Source organism: Gadus morhua, chromosome 21, assembly GCF_902167405.1.
Source record: "Gadus morhua chromosome 21, gadMor3.0, whole genome shotgun sequence".
NCBI lineage: Eukaryota > Metazoa > Chordata > Actinopteri > Gadiformes > Gadidae > Gadus > Gadus morhua.
The window spans coordinates 19,218,058-19,230,788 of NC_044068.1; the positions used below are offsets into that span (position 1 = coordinate 19,218,058).

The window sequence follows — 12,731 nt, forward strand, 5'->3', positions numbered from 1 at the left end:
TCCAACTCCAGGACGGGTTCCCAGAGCAAGTCGACATCAAACACCGAGGGCTTGGACGTGTCACACAATCCCTCCTCCGCCGGCGCACACAACCCATCCCTCATTCCTCTCAGCGGGTCTCGGACGCCCGCCGCCGCAGAAACACAAGACTCTCGGCCCGCTGCCCGCAGAGTGACCCATAACACCGCAACGTCCCACAACACACAGCCCTCACACACCCCCGAAAAGCAGGACACGACGTACGGGGAGGAGTCCGACAACGCCGAGCACGAGAACACGGGGAGTAGGACGGGACAAGCTGAAGGGCAGACGTCCGGCGTTCGGTTAACGGCGTTGAATGCAAACGTGCCATCCGCCGAGAACGACGGGAAGGAGAGCGAGGAAGGGCCGGGTGGAGAGGAGGAGAAAGACGTTGTGTCTCCTGCCAGAGTGCAGCCCTCACACGCCGAGCGATCGCCGTCTCTGGCGAGCCGCTTCCCGGGAAGGTTTGGCCCCGGGGCCAGAGGGTCGTCCCACAGGCAGCAGGGCAGGACGCCGTGGGGCAGGACCTCATCCTCGGTCGGGGCGGGGCGGCCCGTCCTGCAGGGCTCGGCCAGAAGGGCCTCAGGGGCCACTGGAGCCGCAGGGGTGTCCACGATACAGGAGACGAGTGATAATGTGGAGGCCGCCTCAGAGCACAACCTGCTGAAGAAAGGGCTGAGAGACAGTTTGCACAAACCCTCTACGACAGTTAGAAAGAATGAGTTTAGCGAGTCTAGACAACCATCTACCTCTACTGCTGCACCCTCCTCTTCAAACTCCGATTCCCATCGTACCTCAGGTGTCCACAGAGCCTCGAGCGAGGCCGTCCATGGAGGAGGCTCTCATAACCATAATTATAATAGTAACAATGACAACGATCATGAAAAGGACTATCTCTACGAGGGGAGTAAGGTGATCGTTGACCAAAATGAAAAAGTACCGGACCCCACAGCAGCCCCCAAAACCACCACGTCAAATCCTGTGAATCACCACCAAACCCCGGGCAACAGAGGCGGGGTGGAGGGGGACAAACGAGAGCCCTCCAGTGGAGGCAGGACCAGCTCTTCCTACCAGCGGCCCGCCGTCTCTGCTAACGGCAGGGCCCGCTCTCCCTCGTCGGCCATCCGGGTGCCTGGCGGCTACAGGCTGCCCTTCAGAGTCCAACCGGCTCAAAGCACTCGAGCAAGATCGCCAACCACGTCGGATTCTTCCTCTTTGTCAGAATCTAGCTCTCATTCGTCCTCATCCAAGATGCCCCGGCCGGTGTTGACCTCTGTCCGCGGGGAGGGCCGTGGCTCCAGCGTCACGAGGACAGGGGGGTTACCTGGAGGGGGTCTGCCATCATCAGCCGCAGCATCCTATACACCACCATCGTCATCTTCGTCAGCGTCATCCAGAGACAGTTTAAGGATGAGAACACGTTACCCTAACTTCAGAGGGAAGGCCCCTAAGGGTGAAGCACTGAGACCTAACTATGGAAATGGTAACATACCGTTTGTGAGCGTGTGATAGCCCTAGCCCTATGAAATACAGTTACTAATGGTTGCCTGTTAGTTAATTGTTAATAAATAACAACTATTAACTAATGCATTTCATGTTTAATTATTGTACCCTTAAAGTAGGGCAAATTTTATTGAAAAAATATATTGCTTATATTCAATCAAGTTGAAATACCATTCAGAGGTGAAGTATTGTTTGCTCTAACAATGTACTGTTGTTTAGACAAAAATGGCCGCCCAAATCTCAGCACGTCCCAGGATAAAGAGTCCTCCACATCGGAGCTAGACAGCAGGGCTCGCCGCAGGTTAATTACTGGCCCTGATGGAAAGAAATGGGTAAGTGAAGCTCATTCCAAATATTATTCACCAGGTTCACGAGCCAATGAAACTGGCTAGTAGTCGCGGCATTCCTAACCAAAGGAAAAGTGCTCATCTAAAGCAAACACACTCTGGTAGAAATGTTACCCTTAAAAGCAGATGGAACTCAAGTCAATCATTGAAGCAAAGATATAAACTGCATTTTGAAATGTCTGATTCACAGAGAAAAAAAAAGCGTGCGCCTCAGATCATGTTTTTTTTTTTTACTTTGTCGATAAACATCGGCAGTGGCACAAACCAGCTCTTTTAGAGGACATACATTGATCACATTACCCTTTAGGATTACATTGCAGTGCTGCAGATTACGGTCGCAGCATTCAAGCTCAATTCCGGCATACTTTCTACAACCCTTATCTGCATTAGTCCCTCACATCCAGATTTTTACGAGACTGAGAGCAACGATCACACGAGGAGATTTATTCTACAGCATTCTAGAGACGTGGTTAATGTTGCAAATAAATTGTCCATTGTTTTTTGAGAGGTGTTAAAGGAGTGATATCATGCTTATCGACTTTTCCCTTTGCTTTAGACTGTTATATGACGTATGTATGCATGTTTTACGTATGAGTGTGAATTTACCGACACGCGCACAAAGGGTTCGATGAGCGCAATAGAGTCGGAGTGCTGACCAATCACAGCAGACTGGGCTACTCAGGAGGCGGGCCTTAAAGCGACATGATTCAAAACAGACCGTTTTGGAAAGATGCTGAGATTTGCAGAAATGAACAGTGGGAGAATAATAAGGGGAAGGCTATTTCTAACATACAGGCATGTAACCCTGTTCTAGTAGTACCACCGAATACAATTATTAACCCTATATTGGATTTTTAACCTGTGCATTCTTCCTCAGGTTGTGGACCTAGACAAAGGTCTCCTGATGAACGAGGAGGGGAAGGCCCTGCAGGACTCTCAGGGACGGCCCAGGAGAGTGGTCCTTGGGGACGATGGACGCACCATCTTTGGTGAGCACAACTCCCACTGCTTTTCATTAGATTAGGACGCACACTTAACCCCAGAAACCTTCACCAAGGCCTCTTCCTCCTCTCATCCAACCCCTGGGCCCCCAGACCTGGAGGGCAGTCCCCTGGTGAACCAGGAGGGCCTGGCTCTGTTCGGCCAGGGGCGGGACGGTCAGCCCGTGGTCAACCCCAAGGACAAGGTTCTGACGGTGGGCGGGAAGCCTGTGCTCGGCCTGGACCGACCCCACCATCGGACCACCACCAGAGCCCCCACCACCACCACCACCAGAGCCCCCACCACCACCACCACCACCAGAGCCCCCACCACCACCACCACCACCACCCCCGCCACCACCACCACCACAACCACCGTCAGGGTTCCGACAACCCCAGAGTGGTTCTTAGAGGATGGCACCACCATGCAGCCCTACCCCACCTGCCCGCCTGGTACCTTTTCTAAGACCGACGAGTACGGTTACCCGGCCCTCGATCCAGAGGGGATCCTGGACTGCTATCCAGAGGGTGAGCCATACGCCCATCAGGACGCAGGACGCTGGCACAGAGAAAGCATGGTTGATTGGTCCCACCAAATGTGCATTCAATACAGTATACCTCCAATGAGCTTCTCTTTACTGCCTTCTGATGTTAGCTAGTGGTAGCAGAGATGGTATTTTAGGAGACAGAAAAGTCTATTGTTGTGTTGTTTGTCAAATCCAGCTCCTCTCAGCAGATGTATGTGTTGTCAGTTCGTTTGATCACTTTGTGTGATCTGTTCTGTGTTTGGGAGTTTGTGTGTGAGTGTGTTTATATGTGTTTTTATGTGTGTGCGTGTGTATGTGGTGTGCCTGTGTTGTCTACGTCTGTGTGTGTGTGTGTGTGTGCGTGTGTGTTTGTGTGGTTTTGTTTGTGTGTGTGTGTTTGTGTGTCTGTGTGTCTGTATGTCTGTGTGCATGTATGTGGTTGTGTGCCTATGTGTGTGTGTGTGCCTGTGTGTGTGTGTGTGTGTGTGTGTGTGTGTGTGTGTGTGTGTGTGTGTGTGTGTGTGTGTGTGTGTGTGTGTGTGTGTGTGTGTGTGTGTGTGTATGCGCCTGTGTGTGTATGTGGCTGTGTGTGTGTATATCTGTGTGTGTGTGTTTGTGTGTGAGAGAGAGAGAGAAAGAGAGAGAGAGACCCCAAGGGCAAGTAGAGTCAGCAGCATGGCTGCGGTCGGTGAATGATACTTCTTTTCAAACACTCCTGGAGTGACACACACTGCTGTTTGTGTTAGTTGGATATGGAAAAATGCACACGGCCACACACACACACACACACACACACACACACACACACACACACACACACACACATCGGCGCCGTGATTTGGTGTTCTTCAAAGGCAAATCGAACTATCCTAATATATTTCCCCCCTTCATTCTGCAAACATGTTTTTCATCCAACAAGCGGAACGGACAACCTTAACCAACGCCTGTCACTGGAGAGACATCTCCTTGTCAACTATAAATATGACAACCAGTAGACATTTTACTCGTAACATTAGATTTAACACTGTTATATACAATAGCTGTTATATAACAGACATATATAGTGTATTTAAAAATATATATGTTCTGTGTGTATGTGTGCACATGCCTGTTAGTGTGTGTATCCTGAACGCTTATTTTCATGCGCTCTATTTCTCTTGCATTTGTTGAGTATCTTTGTGTGTGAGTGCACCATAGCACAACCAAACACACACCTGGATCTCTGAACCTGTAGCTTGTGCTTCTTCCGTGACAGAGGAGTCGTCCGGGATGGAGTCCGACAACAAGCTTACAGACGCTTTAACTCTTGAGCAAGGTATTGGCAGTATGGCTACAAACCGACCTAATCGCCGCAAATGTGTCTGCCAGACAATTTCTGTTGTTTTGAATCGCCTGTTGAAAGTTTAGCCATGGTCACAGCCTCTCTCTCTCTCTCTCTCTCTCTCTCTCTCTCTCTCTCTCTCTCTCTCTCTCTCTCTCTCTCTCTCTCTCTCTCTCTCTCTCTCTCTCTCTCTCTCTCTCTCTCTCTCTCTCTCTCTCTCTCTGTCTGTGGGGCTTAGGTCCCTGACTGTTTTCAATGTCTCTCAGTCTCCCTGTAAACCTGGAGCCTTCCTGCTCCTCCAGCTGCATGACTAACCCTGGGAGAATGCCCTGGCCTGCGCGGCCCCCCGATGTCTCGCTCTGGGTTCTGGTGATGTTGTTTTGTTATGGATGGACACACATTGGCTGGATATGAAGAGTGACTGAATGGGAAGCTGCCTCAGCGTGGCTATAGCTGTGTTAAAGTATCTCAACATGTTGCATGTTAAGCAGTCTCTGATTTGCAGTTGTTTGTTTACAGTTTTAACTCAGAAAATACATATTCACATGGGACATTGCAATATTCTTCTGCTGTTGCACATAAGTAGGCACATGTGTGTGTGTGTGTGTGTGCACGACGCGCGTGCATGCGTCTGAGAGTGCATGCATGCGTCTGAGGGCGTGTGTGTGTGCACGTGCATGTGTGGATAATGATGTCATGTCGCGGCCCCCACCTGCAGGTAGGTCTGATGTGTTGGAGGGGAAGGGACTCATTGAGTCTCACTCACCAAGTCCCTTTGCGGCTGTCAGACTGCAGCTCTGGCTCTACTGAACTAGGTTGCACAATTGCTTGACTTCATCAACCTCCCCCCCCCCCCCCCCCCCCCCCATGCTCCTGCTCCTGCCCATTTCCCATTCCAAATGGAAAATGTGGAAAGCAAAACATTACACAAGAGTAGACCATCAAACTAAAAAAGGGGGTCACTTCCAATGATATCACACAGTTGTTCCACGATGCATTAAGAAAATATGACAAGCGTTTAATCTCCGCCACAGTGGCGGCAGTCGCAGAGGGTTCTGAGCGATGGCGTGCTGTTGTGTTATTGGGTCGTCCCGGGTCTGGGAACGCTCACAGAGACCTGTTGTTTCTAGATGAGTTCCTGATCCCGACTACACTGCGGCCCCGCCCCGCCATCACCACCACCAGCCCCCCGCAAGAACACCCAGCCCTGCCAGGGCACGTCAACAGGAAGCCCTCCTCTGCGCTGGATCTCACAGGGAAGAAACGGTTCACAGGTACGCCCATGACCAATGACCATGCGTGAGTGTTGACGTACTATATAGGTGTGGGTTGCTTGATGTACTTTGACCTCAACAATAATAAGGTTGTCCTTCTGTGGAAAGAAAGGTTTCTTGAGAGTTTTCCTCAAAACTAAAGAGGATGAAGAGGGGCGTGAGAAAGATGGAGAAATTAGATATTGAGATCTGGAAATATTTTAAAATGACGTTCCAACTCCTCGACTTTGAAGTCAGATTGCCCATATATGGTTTTAGCAACTAAAAGAAGCAATTATCCCGGGAGTGTGTTTCGTGTTCATGGTTATGGATGAGTGCAGTGTGCGTGCCTTTGTGTGTCAGTGAGTTTACACGTGTGTGTGTTGACAAGTCTCTCTTGGCTGCATAACGAGGGAGGATAACGCATTCAGGACCCTCTCAGCTTGGCTCCCAGAACCAGCAGGTTATAAATACGTTCCCTCTGCCTGCCTGCCGGGCGGCGCTGATTTACTCCAACCAGACTTGGCAGCCTCTGATCACTGAGGTCAGAGCATGTCGTCCGTTTCGGTGCTTTGCTTTCGGGATGACAATCAAAAAGATTACAAACACCCCTGCAGTAACATAGTGGCTGGATAACCACGTCAGGCCAGATGGTGCAGCAGTGTAACCGTGTGAATCAAAGCAATCCAGGAGGCCCGTGTGCTGGGACCCCCACATGAAGGGGGTCTGGATAAGCCGAGGTGTGAACCACAAGGGGTTGCACGCATTACACAGATGATTAGACATCTCCCATCGCGGTTCTGCATGGGTTGTAGAGCCACTGTTGACATGATGCTGACATAGGTTAGTCCCCCACCGCTGGTGTTCCACAGCGGGTGTGGACAGCGCGCTGGCCCGTCACGTGCAGGCTGTTAGGAGCAGGGTGTCGACCGGGGATGGCGGCTGTTTGACAGAAGGCTGATAGGACTCGTTACGTGGGCCGGCGCTCAAAATGAATAATCCAACCGTAGCGAAGGCACATTCTTCGTCACACCTCCGGGTGAAATCAATACATGCCGCATGCACAGTCACACACACACACACACTCCAGCAAAACACATTCTTCACACCTGAAGGAGAAATTGATACGCACGCACACATCAGGAGTTGGACTGAATCCTTCAACTTATTACATGAAGGCCTTATTATGGCTTCATTATCCCTCAAAACATAGGGCTTCTTTTTCCTAAATAGCTTCAGTCCTTCCCACTGCCTGGGTACGAGAGAGGCCAGGTTGACTGAGGACATAGCCAAGCCCTGGCCAGACACACTGGCCTCCCATTGTCTGTTTTACTGCCTATATGGGCTGGCTTTGGACGGCAGTGCACTCTCTCACCTCGACTGGCTGGATCAACAACGCTTTCCCTAGACGGAGGGGAAAAGGTTCTTATCTGTTCCATCACAATAAAGGAACGGCTGGATATGGTGGCAGGAGTGAATGACGATCGTGATGTAGATTTGTAGATAGGATCGGGTGCTTATTGGGATGTCATTAAGTTAAGGGAACATGGACCATCAGTCTAGATAAAGTCTCTCCCTCTGTATTCTCTGGCTTTTAATGAGGTACATTAATAACCGTGACATGAGCGAGGATGTTTCCAGACAGCCTGTAGCAACAGCAAAACAATTACAAAAGCCCAGCTCATGGCAGCCATCTGTCTCGGTACAAACCCCACCGTCCTCCAAACAGAACAGAAGCGAAGGGTCGACTCGATCTGAAACCAATTACAACTCTCCCCCTTCCTCCCCCAACCTCCCCCGTCGTCCCCGATCCTCAGCTGACATGAACAAAAAATAAGGACTACAGTAAGACTGAGTTTCAGCAGAATGGAGAATATCCACGTTGGCAGGCAAAATAGACTTCCTCTCTCCTGTTTATGAGCTCTCCTGATATCTCACCCTGAGCTCTCCGTTGCATGCGAGTGGACGGGTGGACATGCTCTGCATTAAGCCCCTGGCCCCGTGCCCCTCCGTTTGACCTTCTTCTACCTTCTCCTCCTAGCCCGCACTAGGCCTTGACTCTGCCCTATTTAAATCACACAGAGGGGCTACTAAGGATTAGCCTCTGGCACTTGGTTCTATGAACGTCCTTGCTGTAGCGACAGAGATATATTGTTGTTGCTCCTTCTTCTGACAAAAATCTACCAGTTGTGAGTCACTTTAGATAAAAGCGTCTGCTAAATGCCCTAAATGTAATTGTAAGAAGACGCTTTGTGGAATTAGTATTGTGTGAATTCAATGTTCACATATTGAGTTTTCATAAGCAAGGCATTGTCAAACAAATATTTTAACTTCAGTTTCTGTGTTTTCCAAAATGTTTGTGTGTGAATTTGATCTAAATGTACCCTCAATATACCCATACACATAAAGTAAATAAAATAATATCTATACGCAACAAAGTAAAAAAACTCTATTTCCCCCACTGCCTGTCTCAGCCCCCTACATGAATTACATCCAGAAGGACCCCGGGGCCCCCTGCTCCCTGACCGAGGCCCTGGAATACCTGCAGGTGGACATCCTGGGCCAGTTAATGGACAAGGACGCAGCCAATCACAGACAGCCCCCCAAGAACAAGCCACACAACATCACGGTGGTCGCCATGGAGGGCTGCCACTCGTTCGTCATCCTGGACTGGGCCCGCCCCTTGAAGGACGACATGGTGTCAGGTACGTGTGCAGCAGGAAACCCTTTAACGCACATCTAGAATAATAAAGTGTTAACCAGGAGAAAACCTGTGAACCTGTGAATATCTCTGCCCTGGCTCCATGGATCATCAGTGATGCGTCGCCAAGCGACCCCACATGGGTCATCACATGGGGAGAATCTGCACTGGTATTTATGTATTCCTCCGTCCATGGTAAATAAATTATGGAGCTAAAAAACTGAACTGCATTAAACCCTTGGAATGGGGTCCCCATGGTGCTATCAAAGTTGAATAAAACCTCCTGCGACGGAGAGGCCAGAAGGCCGGAGACTCCACGCTGCTGTGGTGCCCAGGTGGCCAATGAGAGAGCAGATCCTCAGTCAGCCAGACGAGCTCCCTCTTGTCATTGGCTTATAGTAAAAGAAGGAAGATGGTGTGTGTGTGTGTGTGTGTGTGTGTGTGTGTGTGTGTGTGTGTGTGTGTGTGTGTGTGTGTGTGTGTGTGTGTGTGTGTGTGTGTGTGTGTGTGTGTGTGTGTGTGTGTGTGTGTGTGTGTGTGTGTGTGTGTGTGTGTGTGTGTGTGTGTGCTCCTGCTCCTTCTTTCCATCTGTCCTCCCCCAAGGGTTGCCCTGCTCTCTCTCACGCACACACACACACACACACACACACACACACACACACACACACACACACACACACACACACACAGACACACACACACACACACCACCTAGAGTAGTAGGTTTTGAAGAGTGACACATTGTGAGGGCTGACCCGTCCTCCTTACCTCCTCGTCTCTTTGTTTCAGAGGACAGAAGAGATTATGGCCCTTCTATCCTACGACAAAAACGTTGTTTGGTTAATATGGTAATTATCAATTGAATACAAATTCACAACTATGAATCCTCCAAAATGGGTGATTTGGTGAGGCTTGGCATCAAATGTGGAACATTTTTAATTTAACTAGTGGTTGTTGCTGATGCAGAAGGTATGCATAAAAAAAATGTTAACCATCCGTTTACCTCCAATGTGAAAAGTTTCTATTGAGATAATTGTCAGAAGAAAATCACAAATCACAAATCACAAAGTTAGCATCTTGCTACAATTGGTAACATGCATGATATCCTTGCCAGGTTGCTAGTTTCATCTGGCCATCTAGGCTTTCCCCTTCTCTCACTCTTCCTCCTCTTCTGTCATATCGGGTTTTCCACATGTTTCCAAAGTTGTCTCTATCACATGACTACCTCGCAGACGCCGACAACTGTCTGAAACATTAAGAGAGCAGTCTAGCAGGAGAGGCTGGTTGATGTCATTGAGATGTGGGCTGATGAGGTGAAGATGGAAGGTTGCCTTCAGTGCTCAAACGGTTGAATGTTTAAATAAAAAAAAAAATGACATTACTTTCTGAACTTGTAATTACAATGACTGGTTTAAAAGGGTACACCAACTACAAAGGAAATAAACACACGCACGCATGCGCAAACACGCCCAGCACGCATGTGTGGAAGTGGAATATAGATAGAAAGAATGCAAAATGGAGAGACAGTGTCTTTCTCCCATTTCCTTCTCAAAGCTATGTTGGCACCGCACCTCTCAGAGCAGAAGGGTTTGAACTAGAATCTACAGGACAGTCTAGAGATGAGATATGATTGGTGAAATAATAAAAGTGTTTTTCTGCCTCGGCTAATAGAAGAGAAAAATGGGTTTGTTTTGCAAAATCTAGTGCAGAGAACAGACGTAAAACCTTGAATGAATGCAATCATAAAGGAAGAAGTGGCTCACAGGGTTACAAATAACTTCTACGGACAGCAGCCTTTAAAAACAGTAATAATTCAATCTATCACAATTATATTGCCTCTGGTATATGGACATAGATCAACTCCATTTAAACTCTGTGAGTAGAGAACATTGCCTGCCATCCCTCTCTACTCACCCTGACCCTTCCCTCTGGTCTGCCTCCCTGCAGGGTACATGGTCCACAGCGCTTCTTATGACGACGTCCTCAACAACCGATGGGCCGCTCTGGACTCACAAGGGACACACTTGGCAGTGGAGAACCTCAAACCAAACTCCAGGTAACGCACGTGTGTGTGTTTGTGTGTGTGTGTGTGTGTGTGTGTGTGTGTGTGTGTGTGTGTGTGTGTGTGTGTGTGTGTGTGTGTGTGTGTGTGTGTGTGTGTGTGTGCATAACACATATAACACATCCTCGTTATTTCTTCTCAGTGAATTACAGCTGTGACTTTGTAGGTGTGCGTGCATGAGTGATCCTGTGTGTTGTACTAGTGCGGGCGTGTGTGTTCCTGTGTGTTTGTGTGCGTGCAGGTGTGTGTTCCTGTGGGATTTTAGGTGTGTGTGTGTGTGTGTGTGTGTGTGTGTGTGTGTGTGTGTGTGTGTGTGTGTGTGTGTGTGTGTGTGTGTGTGTGTGTGTGTGTGTGTGTGTGTGTGTGTGTGTGTGTGTGTGTGTGTGTGTGTGTGTATTCTATGCCGTCTACACGTTTCCACTTGCGATATCAGAGCAGGCCAGGAGTGATATAGTCATGCTTGTCGACACGAACGGAAAAGCCCACACCGACGTGAAGTAAATCACACTTGGCAGAGCAAGAGCAGGTCCAGGATCGGCTCTTAAAGCAGCCTTGAAATGTGATTTCCTAGGAAAGCCTCCCCACTCCTGGAAACATAAACACCTCGAACATCGTCTGACACACGGCGAAAAAAATGCAACCGACAAAATAAAAGGTTCCTTCGTTTGGTTATCAGGGCCATGTTTTCGGAACCCGTTTATCAAGAGTTATGGGTCATGGCTTTCAAAGTATGAGCGTGGAAATGCTTCCCGTCATGGGGCCCGCGAGAGCCAGAGGAGATACCGACTGCTTACTGCGTTAAGCGCTCTGTATCAACAAACCTTTGTTTTGCCCTGGTGGGTTTGAAACACACATGGTTTTTTAAGTAAAATGACTGTTGCCGGGGGCCTTGGTGAAGATGTATATTCATGAGGAGAAGAAATGTAGTTGGCCAAGGCGGTGGCACTGATTGGCCCCTCTGTTCACAGAATGGAGGGGAGAATCTGTGCTATGAACTTTTCAGCAAAGCACACTGAAGTAAATTCACCCAGAGACGGTTACCGCTGGCCGCTCAGAGATAAATCAGACACAAACAGAGAGCAGTTACAAGCGTCTGAAATGGGTTTTCCCAGGAGGGTGGCTGGCATCTCCCTTAGGGATAGGGTGAGAGCTCTGCCATCTGTGAGGAACTCGGAGTAGAGCCACTGCTCCTCTGCCTAGAAAGGAGTCAGTTGAGGTGATTCATCTGTTAAGGATGCCAGGTGAACCAGTGGGGAGGGGCCCTCGGGGAATACCCAGGACTAGGGGGAGAGATTAGTCCCAACACTGGCCTAGGAACGCCTCGGGATGCCCCCCGTCGGAGCTGGTCAATGTGTCCGGGGAAAGAGAAGTCTGGGGCCCCTGCTTTTGCTGCTGCCCCGCGACCCGACCCCGGATAAGCGGTTGAGGTTGACATGACATGACAAACAGAGTGCTCCTCCACGATGTTCATCTCTCTACGAGAGGTTGGGCTGAGTGCCAGTCGGCTGAGCTCACGGAGCTGTCAGGTTCATGCTATAACAACGATCCAATAGAAAAATACAACATAACAACTGTTAGGATGACATAACAATGCACCTCGGCTGGAGGGACTTCATGGGGCAGAACGTATCTGGAAGCCCCGGTGTTTATGGGGGTTTGTGATGTTGCTGGGGCTTTGTGAGACGGTTCACTGGGGGCAGAGGCCTGGACCAAGAGTTCCCTTTTAGAGCTGTACCTGGTCAACCCCTCGCTGGTTGAAGTGCTCTGACACAGAGCTCATCTTATGGAGGGACCTTTGAGCAAGGAGCAAAAGACGGTGGTGCAGTGTGTGTGTGTCTGTCTGTCTGTCTGTCTGTCTGTCTGTCTGTCTGTCTGTCTGTCTGTCTGTCTGTCTGTCTGTCTGTCTGTCTGTCTGTCTGTCTGTCTGTCTGTCTGTCTGTCTGTCTGTGTGTGCGTTTGTGTGTGCGTGTGCGTGTGTGTCTGTCTAAGTGAGGGTAAATTGTGTGTCTGTGTGTG

General features: G+C 49.4%; 1 protein-coding gene across 3 annotated transcripts in view; it reads left to right on the forward strand.

Annotated features, from left to right (window-relative positions):
* fndc1 (fibronectin type III domain containing 1) overlaps positions 1 to 12,731 on the forward strand; it is a 39,327-nt gene that overhangs the window by 21,911 nt on the left and 4,685 nt on the right. For 2 of the 3 annotated variants that reach the window (XM_030345425.1, XM_030345427.1), the window contains exons 9-16: positions 1 to 1,504; positions 1,744 to 1,856; positions 2,749 to 2,860; positions 2,966 to 3,379; positions 4,634 to 4,693; positions 5,830 to 5,973; positions 8,427 to 8,657; positions 10,601 to 10,709. The exon at positions 1 to 1,504 is cut by the window's left edge and continues 1,064 nt beyond it. In XM_030345425.1, the coding sequence (XP_030201285.1) occupies positions 1 to 1,504; positions 1,744 to 1,856; positions 2,749 to 2,860; positions 2,966 to 3,379; positions 4,634 to 4,693; positions 5,830 to 5,973; positions 8,427 to 8,657; positions 10,601 to 10,709 (2,687 nt within the window). The remainder of the gene's footprint in view (positions 1,505 to 1,743; positions 1,857 to 2,748; positions 2,861 to 2,965; positions 3,380 to 4,633; positions 4,694 to 5,829; positions 5,974 to 8,426; positions 8,658 to 10,600; positions 10,710 to 12,731) is intronic. The other variant, XM_030345426.1, reaches the window with a different exon arrangement.